Raw genomic sequence first — 17,642 nt, forward strand, 5'->3', positions numbered from 1 at the left:
TGTTGCTTCTGTCAGCATGGTTGTTGGTGTAGCTGTTGCTTCTGTCAGGATGGTTGTTGGCTATGTTGCTGTTGTTGTGTCTGAGGTTGTTGGTTGTTGATGTCAGCTGTTGTTGTGCTTCTGTCAGCATGGTTGTTGGTGTAGCTGTTGCTTCTGTCCAGTGGTTGTTGGTGTAGCTGCTGCTTCTGTCAGCATGGTTGTTGGTGTATGTTGCTTCTGTCAGCATGGTTGTTGGTGTTGCTGCTGCTTCTGTCAGGATGGTTGTTGGTGTGGATGTTGCTTGATGTCCAGCATGGTTGTTGGTGTAGCTGCTGCTTCTGTCAGCATGGTTGTTGTGAGCTGGATGTCAAATGGTTGATGGTGTGCTGCTTCTGTCAGGATGGTTGTTGGTGTAGCTGTTGCTTCTGTCAGCATGGTTGTTGGCGTGCATGTTGCTTGAGCATGGTTGCTTCTGTCAGCATGAAGTTGTTGAAGCTGTGCTGTCAGGATGGTTGTTGGTGTAGCATGTGGATTGCTTCTGTCAGCATGGTTGTTGGTGTAGCTGTTGCTTCTGTCAGCATGGTTGTTGGTGTAGCTGTTGCTTCTGTCAGCATGGTTGTTGGTGTAGCTGCTGCTTCTGTCAGGATGGTTGTTGGTGTTGAAGTTTGTTGCTGTGTCTTCTGTCAGGATGGTTGTTGTTGGTGTCAGCTGTTGCTTCTGTCAGCATGGTTGTTGGTGTAGCTGTTGCTTCTGTCAGCATGGTTGTTGGTGTAGCTGTTTGCTTCTGTCAGGATGGTTGTTGGTGTAGCTGTTGCTTCTGTCAGCATGGTTGTTGGTGTAGCTATTTGCTTCTGTCAGCATGGTTGTTGGTGCTTCTGCAGGATTGCTTCTGTCAGCATGGTTGTTGGTGTAGCTGTTGCTTCTGTCAGCATGGTTGTTGGTGTGGCTGTTGCTTCTGTCAGCATGGTTGTTGGTGTAGCTGCTGCTTCTGTCAGCATGGTTGTTGTAGCTGCCGCTTCTGTCAGCATGGTTGTTGGTGTATGCCTTCTGTCAGCATGGTTGTTGGTGTAGCTGTTTGAGTGTGCTTCTGTCGGCATGGTTGTTGGTGTAGCTGATGCTTCTGTCAGCATGGTTGTTGGTGTAGCTGTTGCTTCAGGATGGTTGTTGGTGTAGGATGGTTGTTGGTTGAAGTAGCTGTTGCTTCTGTCAGCATGGTTGTTGGTGTAGCTGCTGGTTGCCAGCATGGTTGTTGGTGTAGCTGCTTCTGTCAGCATGGTTGTTGTTGCAGCTGCTGCTTCTGTGGTTTGTTGGGTGTAGCTGTTGCTTCTGTCAGCATGGTTGTTGGTGATGCTTCTCAGCATGGTTGTTGCTTCTGTCAGCAGCATGGTTGTTGGTGTAGCTGTTGCTTCTGTCAGGATGGTTGTTGGTGTAGCTGTTGCTTCTGTCAGCATGGTTGTTGGTGTAGCTGTTGCTTCTACGGCAGGATGGTTGTTGGTGTCAGCATGGTTGCTTCTGTCAGCATGTTGTTGTTGGTGTAGCTGTTGCTTCTGTCCAGCATGGTTGTTGGTGTGGCTGTTGCTTCTGTCAGCATGGTTGTTGGTGTGGCTGTTGCTTCTGTCAGGATGGTTGTTGGTGTAGCTGTTGCTTCTGTCAAGGATGGTTGTTGGTGTAGCTGTTGCTTCTGTCAGGATGGTTGTTGAACAGCTGTTGCTTCTGTCAGCATGGTTGTTGGTGTAGCTGTTGCTTCTGTCAGGATGGTTGTTACTGTGGCTGTTGCTTCTGTCAGCATGGTTGTTGGTGTAGCTGTTGCTTCTGTCAGGATGGTTGTTGGTGTAGCTGTTGAAGTTCTGTCAGCATGGTTGGTTGCTTGTGTTGGTGTAGCTGCTGCTTCTGTCAGGATGGTTGTTGGTTGTAGCTGTTGCTTCTGTCAGCATGGTTGTTGGTGCTGTTGCTTCTGTCAGCATGGTTGTTGGTGTAGCTGCTGCTTCTGTCAGCATGGTTGTTGGTGTAGCTGTTGCTTCTGTCAGGATGGTTGTTGGTGTAGCTGTTGCTTCTGTCAGCATGGTTGTTGGTGTAGCTGCTGCTTCAAGCGTGCATGGTTGTTGATGTGCTGCCGCTTCTGTCAGGATGGTTGTTGGTGTAGCTGTTGCTTCTGTCAGCATGGTTGTTGGTGTAGCTGTTGCTTCTTGTCAGCATGGTTGTTGGTGTGAGCTGTTGCTTCTGTCAGGATGGTTGTTGGTGTAGCTGTTGCTTCTGTCAGCATGGTTGTTGGCATTGTTGGTGTAGCTGTTGTCTGGTTGTTGGTGTAGCTGTTGTCAGCATGGTTGTTGTAGCTGTTGATTCTGTCAGTGAGTTGTTGGTGGTAGCTGCTTCTGTCAGCATTGTTGTTGTTGTCAGCATTGTTGTAGCTGCTGCTTCTGTCAGCATGGTTGTTGGTGTAGCTGTTGCTTCTGTCAGGATGGTTGTTGGTGTAGCTGTTCTGTCAGCATGGTTGTTGTCAGCATTGTTCAGTTGTTGGTGTAGCTGTTGCTTCTGTCAGGATGGTTGTTGGTGTGGAGCTGTTGCTTCTGTCAGCATGGTTGTTGGTGTAGCTGCTGCTTCTGTCAGCATGGTTGTTGGTGTAGCTGCTGCTTCTGTCAGGATGGTTGTTGGTGTAGCTGTTGCTTCTGTCAGCATGGTTGTTGGTGTAGCTGTTTCTGTCAGCATGGTTGTTGTGTCTGCTGTCAGGATGGTTGTTGGTGTAGCTGTTGCTTCTGGTTGTTGGATGGTTGTTGGTTGTTCTGGCTTGTTGGTGTGTTCTTCTGTCAGCATGGTTGTTGGTGTAGCTGTTGCTTCTGTCAGCATGGTTGTTGGTGTAGCTGTTGCTTCTGTCAGCATGGTTGTTGGTGTAGCTGTTGCTTCTGTCAGGATGGTTGTTGATGCTGTTGCTTCTGTCAGCATGGTTGTTGGTTGTTGCTGCTGCTTTGTCAGGATGGTTGTTGGTGTAGCTGTTGCTTCTGTCAGCATGGTTGTTGGTGTAGCTGTTGCTTCTGTCAGCATGGTTGTTGGTGTAGCTGTTGCTTCTGTCAGCATGGTTGTTGGTGTAGCTGCTGCTTCTGTCAGGATGGTTGTTGGTGTAGCTGTTGCTTCTGTCAGCATGGTTGTTGGTGTAGCTGTTGCTTCTGTCAGCATGGTTGTTGGTGTAGCTGTTGCTTCTGTCAGGATGGTTGTTGGTGTAGCTGTTGCTTCTGTCAGCATGGTTGTTGGTGTAGCTGTTGCTTCTGTCAGCATGGTTGTTGGTGTAGCTGCTGCTTCTGGTCAGCATGGTTGTTGGTGTAGCTGTTGCTTCTGTCAGCATGGTTGTTGTTGTTCTGGCTGCTTCTGTCAGCATGGTTGTTGGTGTTTGCTTCTGTGGATGGTTGTTGGTGTAGCTGTTGCTTCTGATGCATGTTGTTGGTGTAGCTGCTGCTTCTGTCAGCATGGTTGTTGGTGTAGCTGTTGCTTCTGTCAGCATGGTTGTTGGTGTAGCTGTTGCTTCTGTCAGCATGGAGTGTCAGCTTCTGTCATGGTTGTTGGTGTAGCTGCTGCTTCTGTCAGCATGGTTGTTGGTGTAGCTGCTGCTTCTGTCAGTCATGGTTGTTGGTGTTGCTTCTGTCAGCATGTTGTTTCTGTCAGGATGGTTGTTGGTGTAGCTGCTGCTTCTGTCAGCATGGTTGTTGGTGTAGCTGTTGCTTCTGTCAGCATGGTTGTTGGTGTAGCTGTTGCTTCTGTCAGCATGGTTGTTGGTGTAGCTGTTGCTTCTGTCAGCATGGCTGTTGCTTCTGTTGGTTGTTGGTGCTGTTGCTTCTGTCAGCATGGTTGTTGGTGTAGCTGTTGCTTCTGTCAGCATGGTTGTTGGTGTAGCTGCTGCTTCTGTCAGCATGGTTGTTAGCTGTAGCTGTTGCTTCTGTCAGCATGGTTGTTGGTGTAGTGTCAGCATGGTTGTTGGTGTAGCTGCTGCTTCTGTCAGCATGGTTGTTGTGTAGCTGTTGCTTCTGTCAGCATGGTTGTGGTTGCTGCTGCTTCTGTCAGTGGTTGTTGGTGTGCTCTGTCAGCATGGTTGTTGGTGTAGCTGCTGCTTCTGTCAGCATGGTTGTTGGTGTAGCTGCTGCTTCTGTCAGGATGGTTGTTGGTGTAGCTGCTGCTTCTGTCAGCATGGTTGTTGGTGTAGCTGCTGCTTCTGTCAGCATGGTTGTTGGTGTAGCTGTTGCTTCTGTCAGCATGGTTGTTGGTGTAGCTGTTGAGCATGGTTGTTGGTGTAGCTGCTTGCTTCTGTCAGGATGGTTGTTGGTGTAGCTGCTGCTTCTGTCAGCATGGTTGTTGGTGTAGCTGCTGCTTCTGTCAGCATGGTTGTTGGTGTAGCTGCTGCTTCTGTCAGCATGGTTGTTGGTGTAGCTGCTGCTTCTGTCAGCATGGTTGTTGGTGTAGCTGCTGCTTCTGTCAGCATGGTTGTTGGTGTAGCTGTTGCTTCTGTCAGCATGGTTGTTGGTGTAAAAGCTGCTTCTGTCAGCATGGTTGTTGGTGTAGCTGTCAGGATGGTTGTTGGTGTAGCTGTTGCTTCTGTCAGCATGGTTGTTGGTGTAGCTGCTGCTTCTGTCAGGATGGTTGTTGGTGTAGCTGCTGCTTCTGTCAGGATGGTTGTTGGTGTAGCTGCTGCTTCTGTCAGCATGGTTGTTGGTGTAGCTGCTGCTTCTGTCAGCATGGTTGTTGGTGTAGCTGTTGTTTCTGTCAGCATGGTTGTTAATAGCAGCTGTTTGCTTCTGTCAGCATGGTTGTTGGTGTAGCTGCTGCTTCTGTCAGCATGGTTGTTGGTGTAGCTGCTGTCAGGATTCTGTTGCTTCTGTCAGCATGGTTGTTGGTGTAGCTGCTGCTTCTGTCAGCATGGTTGTTGGTGTGTGTCAGCATGGTTGTTAAAAATGTAGCTGTTGCTTCTGTCAGCATGGTTGTTATGATGTAGCTGCTGCTTCTGTCAGCATGGTTGTTGGTTGTTGCTGTTGCTTCTGTCAGCATGGTTGTTGGTGTAGCTGCTGCTTCTGTCAGCATGGTTGTTGGTGTAGCTGTTGCTTCTGTCAGCATGGTTGTTGGTGTAGCTTTCTGTCAGCATGGTTGTTGGTGTAGCTGCTGCTTCTGTCAGCATGGTTGTTGGTGTAGCTGCTGCTTCTGTCAGCATGGTTGTTGGTGTAGCTGCTGCTTCTGTCAGGATGGTTGTTGGTGTAGCTGCTGCTTCTGTCAGCATGGTTGTTGATGGTTCTGTCAGCATGGTTGTTGGTGTAGCTGTTGCTTCTGTCAGCATGGTTGTTGGTGTAGCTGTTGCTTCTGTCAGCATGGTTGTTGGTGTAGCTGCTGCTTCTGTCAGCATGGTTGTTGGTGTAGCTGCTGCTTCTGTCAGCGTGGTTGTTGGTGTAGCTGCTGCTTCTGTCAGCATGGTTGTTGGTGTGTAGCTGCTGCTTCTGTCAGCATGGTTGTTGGTGTATCATTCTATGTCTGGTTGTTAGCATGGTTGTTACAAGCTTCTGTCAGCATGGTTGTTGGTGTGCAGCTGCTGCTTCTGTCAGGATGGTTGTTGGTGTGCTTCTGATGCCATGGTTGTTGGTGTAGCTGCTGCTTCTGTCAGTTTGTTGGTGTAGCTGCCTTCTGTCAGGATGGTTGTTGTGTGGTCAGCGTGTTGTTGGTGTAGCTGCTGCTGCTTGATGTCAGCGTGGTTGTTGGTGTAGCTGCTGCTTCTGTCAGCGTGGTTGTTGGTGTAGCTGCTGCTTCTGTCAGCATGGTTGTTGTTGTAGCTGTAGGCTTCTGTCAGCATGGTTGTTGGTGTAGCTTATGAAAATTGGTTGTTGAGGCCAATCAAGCAATCAATCAATCATTTTATGTGGCCCCCTCTTGCATAGCTGACTCGATGAACTCACACCACCACATTTCTGTCCTGGGTTAACTCCTCCAGATCCTCCCAACACTCATCTCCTGCTTCCTGCCTCAGTGTCCTCAACCATGTCTCCTTTGGCCTACCACTACCTCTTCTACAAGGGCAACCCACCCCGTATATCTCATACTATTCCGTCTTCTATACACATGGCCTAGCCACTTCCAGCCCAAGAGCGTACTCATTGACCGGTTGCACCCCAGTTACTTCTCTAATTCTGTTATTTGATATCCTATCCTCCAGTTATTCTCAAAGCTAAGAATTTATTATCTGAAGTCACTGTACTGTACCATGACTCATGCCCATAAATCAAAATACTCCTAACCATTACCTTAAAAATAATAACAAATGTGACTTAGAGGATGAAAAAATATGATTAGACACATTAAAGTATATTTAAATGTAAGTGTCATCTTTACCTATGACTGTTAATGTGCAGGGGTATGAGGCCGGGGGCCTTCTTCCACTTGTCGATTTGAGGGAGACTTCCAACACGTTGTTTTCGCTCTTTTGGGTAAAAGAATCTGTTGATTTGCAGTATCTGTGGAAGAGGATCAAATAATTAGAGATTATGACAGTTTTTGTGACCTTTGCTTGGTAGAATTTCTAGATCTTTGATAAAAAGTGTGGGAAAGTATCTTGAGCCATTAGATTACTTACCCATAGCCAAATACGCCTACATACATAGGTATGTACATATATGCATGTCATCGTAACACTAGACCAGTCTGATATTCAAAAATTTTCTGTGCCTTCAAACTGATTCTGCAAAGAACTCATCAGTAGCACATTTGCTCAATTATATACATATTTATATATAACATTAAATTCAGTTTCATCCTCCATCTCACTTTCAAACATCTACTATACAAAGCTTGTTTCAAATTTTCCCTTTTAGGGAAAAGCCAACAGAGGGAAAACACATTCTTACCATTTTTGCCACTAATTCTCGTATTTTCTTTCTTTTTTCCTCGCTAACTTTTTCTCCTGAAAGGTGTCTCACGTAAACAGCATAAAATTCCTGTCATAAAGTTCAAACTGCCTCTTATCCTTGCAATCGTTTTTCAGTGACATCAAAGAAAATTTCAAAACCCTGTGTGATTCAAAATTGCAGACTGATAGGCCTACTGTACTAAGATTATTCTACTAGGACTCATTGGTTGAACTGCAACTTTTTTATTTAATCCTAAGCTTTATGTTAACTTATAATTGTCATGAAAGTGAAACAAACCCATTCATTGGTATGAAAGGTATATGACTTGTTTACAACTTGTATCTTACTTTTGTAGAGTCTGCTTTTTGCGAATTTGGCGGAAGGATATAGACAGAACTTCTTGACAAGTCTATTGCAGGTTAAGATCATAGCTGAGCCAGGAGTAGGTTCCTGAAAAGGTCAAAGTAGGTCAAAAAGGGACAAAATTATGGAACAGCCTAAATCATGTTTTTAATGCAGGAAATAACCCCAGAAACAACAGAGGGCAAGAAATGTCTTCATAGGTGACAAAAAATGCACAGAAACATCAGAGTTTTCTCACTGCCACTTACCTGAAAGGTCCATATGCAAGATGAGGACCCCAAGATGAAATTGGAGGTCTGGCCGAAAGGCATGTTGAAAGTGCCACACGGAAGTGCTTATGTTGGGAGAGAAAAATAGCAAAAACAAGTCACTTGAGTGTCTTGATAAAATTCTGCTTTTGGAGAACTCTATCTAGAAAGATAATAAAATCCTCTCATGGTTTTGCTGTTAAGAAATAAAACAGAATTAGGCTGATATGAAATACCATAGCAGAAGAGTTATAAAGGACATTATAAGTCTATTGCTTCTGGTTTGATAACTTCCCAGTGAAAGTGATGAAAGTTAAATATGAAGCAAGCAAGACATTGGCTTCGCACATTGGTTATCAAATGATTAAAATCCCCATAAAATCTTAAAACAAGTTCAGAACCTCGAAAACTAAGTAGTTTTGATTTTGAGAAAATCTGAATCGCCTCTTTCATTCATTCATGAGACACCAGCAGCAGAGAGCAGGACTGAATTTGCTCCTCGCCCAAATATTTGGAGATCAGGAGATTCAACAACTGCACAAGGTAAGCTATACCATTTTCAAAGGGAAGACTTTTGATGTCTGAAAAGGCAGTTAGAATGGACGTTACCTTGTCTGTCAGTTTCGGGGTTTTTGGGATCCAAAGTCCAGCTGGGTTGACCGTTCACATCATTTTTTGCTTGCCACGGGAAGGAGCCCCTGAACAGAAAAGAAGAAGAAGAAGAAGAAGAAGAAGAAGAAGAAGAAGGAGGGTAAAGAAAACGGTAAATATGCTGATGTGACTACGAGACAATTAGGCATAGGCCTACGTGCATCGACATATAGCTATTTAGAATGTCTATCTCCCTGATATACGCTTGAATAAAAATATACTGTAGTCCTGTCTGTATCACCGACACATGTATATGATTTTGTACCTAAAAATTACCAAGGAACATAAGAGAGAGCTTTGCAATGCTAAGGAAGAGTATAAAAAAAAAAAAAAAAAAAGCTTTGCATTGGCTATATCGTAAGCGGTGGAATTTTAGCAGACATTGTAAAGCTTAAACGGAAATATGTGGCTTATTAAATAAGCTTCTATTCCTTAGTGTTTGTTATTATTATTATTATTATTATTATTATTATTATTATTATTATTATTATTATTATTATTATTATTATTGCCACTGTTGTTGGTTCTCTGTTTCTTCCTTGTCAAGAATCACGTTTCAATTGTATGTTCTAAAGTAAATAGTTTAAAGTTGGATCCCTGTCGATAAAAAAAAAAAGGTGAAAGTTGACTCAAAGGTTTTCAATCCTTTCAAAAAACTTTCGCAACATCTCACGAGGGTTTAAAAGAACAAATAGCAAACGGAAAAATATGAAAAGACCGACTTACTCTTCGTTCAAACTGGGGACAGCGTTCGCCAAGTAGAAACTCTGAGGATGAAATGTGAAATTATGTTAACATCGATCTTAGAAAGGTTTCTATTATGTTATATTAGGTACACGAAAATGGCTTAACAGAGGGCGTTCTTATAGCTCATGAAGCTATAAGTATGTTTATGACAGTTTCAGTGTGAAGAACTATATTGTCTAGAAGTTACAGAGGGAGGTGCTCAGTGTGAAATTATATCAATCTCCATCTTAGAAAGTTTTTTTTTTTATATTACAAGAAAATTACTCGTTTATATAGTTCACAAGGTGGTGTACTGATGCTAAATAATGTGATATGAAGTATATATGACTACTTCATCGTGAACATCTATACAATGGATTTGGCTGCTAGACCCATACCCCTCTGACCATAAGGAATAAGGTCCTATTTTCCCATTTCAAAGGTGAAAATGTCTCGTGTAAATGGAGCACGGTAAAGAAAACAATCTCAGAAGTATAAATAAGTTTCTTAGGAGAAAGGGATCTACTTTGTCGAGGTTACTGGCCATCAGATAGGCAGAAAAACATCTCAAAAGGGTTGGTATGTCTAGTTGTTCTAGTTCATTTACTTGGAGAGGCTTTCTTTTTTTTTTTTTTGTAACCGGCATTTAGAATTCTTTAAGACTCATCTCCTAGCTGATGTGTATGTAAGTACGTATTCATTTATTTGGTGATTTCCTTAGTTTTTATTAAAAGTCATCTTTCATTGTAAGTAGTGTTAATATTGATGATTTAATGATGATGGTATTACACTCACATAAACTATAAGCCTAGAATGCTTATCAATCAGATATGGAATTGCTAAGCCTACTTTTTTTTTCGCAGGAACCAATGCAAACCTATTTCACATATAAATGAAATGACAGATTCATGGAAAATACGTAGGCCCATCTCTCATCCATGGAAATCTATTCCTGGAATCGGGTGGACTTGTAACAGTTAAACATTTTTGAGAAAACACACGAAGTTTGCCCAAACTTGCCAAGAGGACTAGACCTAAAGGCAACGGGAAAGATTCCATCCTGCCTCAGTCGACTTCAAAGTGAGGATTCACTCGACGAAGTTCACGACTGAGTCAAAAGTGGAATGACCGGCTAAGCAATAGGTCAGAACAGATGAACCAACGTCTCAGACCCGGTTTATAAAGGTCCTGGGCACACATGCAAGTCTGTGGATTTGGTGTGGCATATTTCTTGAATATTTATTTTCAAACACCTGTGACTCTTGGAAACCATTACTTTGTAATCATTTAGGAAAAATGAACTGCCTACACGTTTTTCTATATGTATATATGTGTGTGTGTGTGTGCGCGCGCGTGTAAGCGCAAGTTTGCTGAAATTTGCGCTCTGTGTATGTACATACGTTCGTTTTGTATCCAGGCATAATGATAGATAATATTACTATAAAAATTATCTATATTATTACTGCTCTAGTAAATATCGGTAATCATAGTAACAATATATTTTATAAAACAAAGACTTCCACCACGTAAGTTTATGTTTAAAAATTTCCCCTCTACCGTATTTAAGCTGCCTGTCAAATTTTGGTACTAAGTCAATCATAAAATAAGCCTTGTAGTCAATGTCCTGTGCAACAGTTAAGAGGTCTGTCATATTCAAAATTCAAAACTGTCCCTAGGAAAGATAATGTGTAATTATAGGTATAATTTAGTCATGAAACAAACAATTTGTCAAATAATTACTTGTTTCAAGAGATTCACCATGGAACAATTCAACTGTGACAAGTTCTCGTAATTATGGGAGTGGTTTGTTTAGTATGGTATAGTAGCATATATCGCATATTCCTCAGGACAGATAAACGCTTTTCTCATTTGTTGCAGAATGAAAGCCAGTACAGAATATGTCGCCAGGTGAAAGTGCATTATTATATCACGGCGTCCTGATTCTGAGAAGTTGTTCAAGGAAGAGACAAGATGAATTGATCGTTAGAAAGACTACTGTTTTCGCGGTGTGCCGAAGTAGCCTCCAAGAACTCTGCTGTGGAAAAATTAGACCTAGCGTAGGATTAAGTGTACAGATTGTATCGAAAATCAACGCCAGGAATGTGTTTTTATTTGTCTTGGAATACAGATATTGCTCGTAGTGTATTGTCAATGGCTTCACTATTAATTCTTTTCCTCCAGTTTTCTTTTGAGATTCTATGAAAATTACTATAAACTGGTAGGCAGTTGATGGTCAGGCTGTCTGTCCCGCCAACTGCCGATTTAAAAAAAAAACCGATTAGAGATTTAAATCAGGGTTCTTCTGCTCCTCTTAGTAGGTTGAATAACTTAAAATTGATCTGTACATTGGTATATTTCATCTCTCATGGAAAAGAATACATACCACACATATATGTGTATACATACACATTCATTCAGGCAGCAAAAGTTAATGAGCATACAGCCGATATATTACGACAGCGCGATCGACTGCCTGACAAGGGTTTGTAAAGTAGGCTGGGAAAGCTAAATGTTCCAAAAAAAAAAAGGCTCAATTGGAATGGGCGAGAGGAATAATTGCTCTTCTTCTATGCGAAAAATAATGGTAAAAGGAGCCACTGTAAGGATTACGGCCAAGACTTTCAGAGTTCTCCTGAAATACATCATACTTTGATGCGCTGTTTTGATTTATATTTACTGCAATCTCAGACATCGGGGAGCATACCCAAATACCCTAGGCCACCAATGAAACCCTCCCTTCGACTCATATGACCCCGTATGGCGAACATCGTCAAGACATGACCTGATTGGGTATCGAACACTTCGCTGCTCCCTCTTCTTGGAAATGGCTAACGATTTCGAAAATTAATCAAATTCATTTACATTGAAGAGAAATAACAACATTCCTACGAAGGCAGGACTGATGTATATATACGAAAATGTTACTTGGTACTTAATACATAATCATTAAAATGTCTTTTCAGGTCATCCGATGCCAAGATAAATTATATCGTTCGTCTGTATTCATGAGGTGTGCATGTACAAACACCGGTTTTTTTTTTTTAATGATTGCTAATGGGATTTTCAGTGGAGAGAGAGAGAGAGAGAGAGAGAGAGAGAGAGAGAGAGAGAGAAAGAGAGAGAGAGAGAAAAAAGATTGCTTAAAAAAGATACAAGAATTCTGTATATGGTTATTTTTGTGACTGACTTAACCGACTACGTTTCCCTATTTATGGGTTTTGAACACGAGGCCAGTTTCACTCACTTCCGTCAGCATTAGACCGATGCTGGCCAGCTATCAAATCCTCGAGGTTTATTGTATTTTTCTACTGCTTCAAACGCCTCTAAAACCTACATTGCTTAAGTAAGGTAGCGCGAAAGAGTAACAAAGGACGGCTTAATATGTCGTTTATCTTATTCATCACCGACTTTCAAGGACCAGATAAAGTACTGCATTATGATGGATAGGCCTACTACGAAAGTATCCTGAGAGAGAAACCACACACACTTAATCTACGAGGTCTTTCATTGTTACATTGTTCACATAGGCCTAGCATTCAAGCAGGTGCATGTCTTACCATCTTAAGCTTGTTTTCATCAGCTTACTCACAAACTGTGAGAGAGGCCACGTAGGCCTAACACTCAACCAGACGTTTGCCTTGTCATCTTTACTGTCACTAGACCAATATCAGCAACTGTGTAAGTTCGTTTTTATTATCATATAGATCTAGACTGAGGCGTGAACTTTTTACATTATTCAACAATGCAAACTTCTGCAACTCAAGCTTTGTTCAATAACATTTCAATATCCATTGAACCAATAACCAGTACAATAGAATATTTTATTTCATGATGTACTGCAGAATTTATTTAATCGAGGTTTAAAATGATCTTCACTGCCATTCGCTAAGTTAAATATCCTCCAATTAATGTTATATTTCAGTTTACTGTGCTGGGAAGTGACCGGTATTCATTAAAAAACTTTAAAGTTCAAGTTACCGAAAACAATTGTTTTATTACCCAAACATTGTCGCGGTCATGTTTCACAATTTTATTCCTAGCCTGAATAATTTTCCCTTTCCCTTACGGGATCCTTCATGAATAAGTGGAGAGAGAGAGAGAGAGAGAGAGAGAGAGAGAGAGAGAGAGAGAGAGAGAGAGAGAGAGAGAGAGAGAGAGAGAGAGAGAGATTAGTTAAACAAGTGCTTGGAATATTTCCATAAAAATTAATTCAAATGAGATTGAACTGAAGCCGGCTTATATATAAAGTCTTTTCATTGAGCTTATAAATAACTTTTCCCCATCCCGTATATTTAAAGAGTTTTCGACCTAGTTTAGATATTCTTTTGAGAGTATAAAATTCTTTAGCCTCCAATGCTCGTGTTAATCTTTGATGAGAATTCGTCATATATATGATTTCGATGTTTATTTTGACGTTTAAGTGTTCCCTCATTTTGCTATTCTCTGGAGGAATTCACGAGCTAAAATTTTAGATGATGTCTTTGCCGAATCATGTTTATAATGAATGAAATGAAGGAAATTAAACTGAAAAGTTGTTCTTGAATGGTTTGAAAAACTAAGCACTGTACAAGATTTTACCAAACTAAAAAAAAGTGGAAAAAAGTGCCGTTACAGGGCACTTTCAACATTCTGTCTGTGCAAACTACCGGTCATAAAGTGTTACCGTCTTGCGATCCAAGACAACTGCCCTTTCTCTTCTCCCGATACCTTGCAAGAAGCTTCAGTCTAGTCCACAGCAGATTATAGGTCTAAAGCTTAACGCTTGAAATCTCAAGTGGCACTTGAAAACTTCGTTTCTTCTTTCTTCCTTGATTCAAATCTTCAGCTGAAAATCCTTACGAAGAGAATCAGCAGCCAATAGACCACAGAGGGGCCCCAAAGAGAAATCAGCCTGGAAGAGTAGATAATACACCTGAAATTCAGGAGACGTCAGAAGCAGCAGAGAGCGGCAATGAATTTGCTCATCGCTTAAAACATCTGGCGGTCAGAAGATTCCACAACTGCACTGGACAATCTGTTCCACATTTCAGTTGTGGCAAGAAAAACTCTTGGCAAACAGTAGTCTTATGATTCATACCTACGTGATTCAGATAGGCCTAATCTCTCTGAAATCTGGTCTGTTTGAACTGGGGTTTGAATGGAAAGCAAGAAAACCTTTTTGTCTTTTTGAAAGGTAGATATCTGGAAGAATAGTCTTATAAATTTTACAGTCTTACGAAAAGATGAAAAAAGTTTTATGTATATACACACACATATATATATATATAAAATGTATCTGATAGAGAGAGCACATTGGTATGCAATTCAATCAGAGCATTCACCTAGATTATAGTTCTTCCTTGCTTTCTCCTACGTGTCTAATGAGGTTCCCGCCACCCTAGAATTAACATAAATTAACATAAACTGAAAATTTATTCATTCGATAGTTGTGAATGTATTCAAGTTCATAAGAACTTCAAATACCTTCCAATGGAATGGTTTTCCATTCGTGAACCTAGACCAATAATCAGGAAAGTCTTCAAAAGAACCACTAAGCTATTCAACGGTAAACACTTCAAGCCGAGTGATATATGATGGGTAGTTGAAATGAGTTTAATAACAATTTTTAATGAGGGAAGCGTCATCGTTATCTAATGCTTTTAAAACTTTCAATGCACACTGGAGACTTTTGAATTCCATGTAAAGTGGTTCAGAGGTACAACAGTTCCATGTGTAGAAGAATACTATGGCTAGCCATGACGTGAATTCTACAAAGGAACTTGCAAAAGCAGAAGTAGGCCTATCCATTAACTGACTAGCAAGATTTGTGCTCAAGTTTCAGGCGAGAGAGAGAGAGAGAGAGACTTGACTGATCAGCTCTCCGTCTAAAAAAATATACCACCAAAAATCGGAGACCGGCTTAGTAATGGTCACTATTTCAAGTACTGCACAGTATAATCAATCGCAAATATTCGTATTCTCTTTCTGTCTGTTATAATTAATTTTATTGCCTACTCTGCCATCAGAAGAATAGTTTAAGGTGCCTTCTGTCTCCCATTCCCAAGTGACAGGTCAGTCTATCGCAGAAGAAGAAGAAAGGTCGGGTTCCTCTTGTTACGTATCTTGTAGGGAGCCGTTGCAAAAACAAATCCCTACAATTCTACTACTGCTATCCGCAGAACCTGAGCCTGGAGGAAGAATACAGCATTAAACTGTTTCTGGCGATATTTGTAGGTGTAGGTTAAAGACTGATGTGGACTGTAGATGTATACAGTAATCTACAAAGACTGATGTGGACTGTAGATGTTATACAGTAATAAGTTATTTAAAGCACACTTTATAATTAGAGGAAAAACTGAGGATGTCTGTAAACCTATACAGTAATGTAAAATATCAATATCATAATGGGATACCAACCCATTAAGAAACTCACTCAAGTTTCCGGTAAAAAATTAGGACACATGACTCCTTTAACAAGAGAAGGCTGCTTTGACGAAGCACTTTACATGTTCAAATCTGGCTATGGTAAAGAAAAACAGTGAGTTTCACAATGGGTTGGTTTCCATTATGAAATTATTGATATTTTACATTATAGGTTTACAGACATCCTCAGTTTTTCTCTGATTATAATTTCTGGTCAAGATTTTAAGACATAGGCCTTCAGTCTGTTTCATTATGTTCATTGCTGTGCCTAGCATGGCTCTGTGCCCCTTAATGGTGGAAGTAGAGAGACCTCTAGAAGTTTGTAGGTATAGCAAGAAAGCTGCTATTTCTGCTTTAGAGGTTTTAGTCGAGGAAACATTGTCTCCTACACCATGCCCTGAAGATGGTCCACTTTGCTTGGTAGACTTTTTCAGAAGATTCCCTTTTGCGCTTGGCAATAGAGTCGGAAGCTGCTTTTGAAAAGCCCTTCTTTCTGAGCAATCGTTTAACAATTTGTACCCTGTCAGGGCCAGAGTAGACAGTTCTGATGAAACCATCAGAAGTGTGGTTGTTTGAGTAGCTGCTGCTTTTGAGGCAGCAGTCTCAGAAAGACTGCAAGGAATTGAAGTAGATCCGGAAACCTTCGCTGGCCAAAAGAGAACTACCAATATCAGACACATTTTGGTGGGACCAGTATTTGTTTAATACCTGCCTCACCATACTGAACGGAGGAAAGGCATAGAGTTCTTTGTTCAACCAGTCCTGCAACGTTGCATCAGTCACCCACGCTAGAGGGTCCAGGACTGGTGAACAGAAAAGAGGGAGGTGATGGTTCCTGGAGGAGGCAGGGAAAGCGTATCCCCCCCGTTTCTTGATGTAAGACAAGGCAGTCGTGCTGTCTGAATGTACTGCCACTGTCTTGCTGTACACTTCTGATGTGAAGAATTGAAGGCCCAGGTGACTCGACATTAGCTCTTTTACGTTTATGTGCCAAGATCTCTGTTTTTGGGACCACATTCCTGAGATTTCTTCACTCCCTAGAAGAGCTCCCCAACCTCAATCTGATGTATCTAAGAGGAACTCTAGGTTGGGGTTCAGAGGGAGAAGGGACTTCCCTTCTGTCAATCTTTTCTTGCAATTCCACAAGTGTAGATCCTCCTTTGTTTCCGAAACACATCTGCAACGCATGACGGCCAAAAGCAAACTGGAATGTTTGCATTCGGGCAGGTGGGTATTCCAGCCTACCTGATGGTAGTTGCTGCCTAACCACCTCGTTCAAGAGTTTAACGGCTGTGTCCAGCTTTGCTGTAGGTAATTCCTAATGTAAAGGACCAACGGTTTGTATATCATGTCGGAGCAAACTGAGTTTATTGTCCTTACCAGGACAAGTGGTTGAATCATGTTTGCTACTATAGCAAAGTCCACCATGCTTTGCAGCTAAGCCCCGCCCACTGATTATGTCATGACCATTCCTTGAAGCTGATTGGTTGGCAATGGTTTTCAAAAGTTGGTTAATCTGTGGTTCTTTTCATCTTCATTTATTTTGCAATGGTTGTTTTACCAAACTAAAATAGGTTCTGTTGATTATCAAGAGGAGAAGTTATATTTTCCCCTGAGATAAAAGCATAATACATCTTCCTAAAAATGGTAAAAAAAAAAAAAAAAAATATGAATGAAGTCAGGAGTGTTCCGCAATGCTGCAGTATTGTGTTTCGTAAATGAGGTTCACCCGAATACGGAGGTGACACAGGGAATGTCTGCGTTCGAATCGGTGCACTTGAATCACTGGACAATGATAATTATCGTCTGATATTGTCAAGCGCGTTCACCATTCTAAATTTAACTCAAAAGATTTTCTCAGAGCTATGCAGACTGGTGTTTCATATTGATTTCAGGAAATTTGACTACATTTCAATGGTCATAAAATCGATTTCATTGCAATCGTTTGCACATTCGGACGGATGACAAGCAGTGACCGCACTCTACAAAACCGGAATATGCCTATGTTTAACTTAAAGTTACAGCATGATAGGCTATACGAGTCATATTGGATATAATTTGCTGAGAATATTCCTAAGGACATGACCTTTCGAAATAACAGGACCATAAAAAAGGACGTAGACCTGTAACGTCCTGTGTCTTTAAGATGTTTGGATTATAGGCTTATCTTATATTCAACTGTTTTATTGTGGTTCTTTTAATGGTTACTCTTGTTTTTGTTGCTGATGTTATGGTGCTTGTAGTGTCTTAAAAATTTTCATATAGTAACCTAACATTGCAGAATACAGACCTATTCATAAAATACTGGCGTAAAGAATTATTTGCTTACTCTTGTTAATCGAAATTCAGTCATTTGTTTTAAATTAAAAGTAATCGAGATCTTTATGAATATAGTCTATGCTAG

The 17,642-nt window shown here is 41.4% G+C and overlaps 2 protein-coding genes across 2 annotated transcripts; one reads left to right on the top strand and one right to left on the bottom strand.

The window, feature by feature from the left end:
* Window positions 1-252: 252 nt before the first annotated feature.
* Window positions 253-1,430, bottom strand: LOC136854332 (uncharacterized). Its single transcript, XM_067130631.1, has 2 exons — window positions 867-1,430; window positions 253-696 (listed from the first exon to the last, which is right to left on the bottom strand). Exons 1-2 carry the CDS (start codon window positions 1,428-1,430, stop codon window positions 253-255), a joined length of 1,008 nt encoding a protein of 335 aa, XP_066986732.1.
* Window positions 1,431-1,700: 270 nt separating this feature from the next.
* LOC136854333 (uncharacterized) lies at window positions 1,701-3,539 on the top strand. The gene is made up of 4 exons (XM_067130632.1): window positions 1,701-1,837; window positions 2,266-2,460; window positions 2,653-2,848; window positions 3,390-3,539. Exons 1-4 carry the CDS (start codon window positions 1,701-1,703, stop codon window positions 3,537-3,539), a joined length of 678 nt encoding a protein of 225 aa, XP_066986733.1.
* Window positions 3,540-17,642: the final 14,103 nt, after the last annotated feature.

Source organism: Macrobrachium rosenbergii, chromosome 29 (assembly GCF_040412425.1).
Source record: "Macrobrachium rosenbergii isolate ZJJX-2024 chromosome 29, ASM4041242v1, whole genome shotgun sequence".
In the NCBI taxonomy this organism is placed as follows: domain Eukaryota; kingdom Metazoa; phylum Arthropoda; class Malacostraca; order Decapoda; family Palaemonidae; genus Macrobrachium; species Macrobrachium rosenbergii.

Coding starts and splice junctions, on each gene's coding strand:
- LOC136854333 (XM_067130632.1), top strand. CDS start 1,701: ATGGTTGTTGGTGTAGCTGTTGCTTCTGTCAGGATGGTTGTTACTGTG. Junction 1,838..2,265: donor GTTGAAGTTCTGTCAGCATG/GTTGGTTGCTTG, acceptor TTGTTGGTGTAG/CTGTTGTCTGGTTGTTGGTG. Junction 2,461..2,652: donor GTTGTTGGTGTAGCTGTTCT/GTCAGCATGGTT, acceptor TGCTTCTGTCAG/CATGGTTGTTGGTGTAGCTG.
- LOC136854332 (XM_067130631.1), bottom strand. CDS start 1,430: ATGCTGACAGAAGCAACAGCTACACCAACAACCATCCTGACAGAAGCA. Junction 697..866: donor CAACAACCATGCTGACAGAA/GCAATCCTGCAG, acceptor CCATGCTGACAG/AAGCAACAGCTGACACCAAC.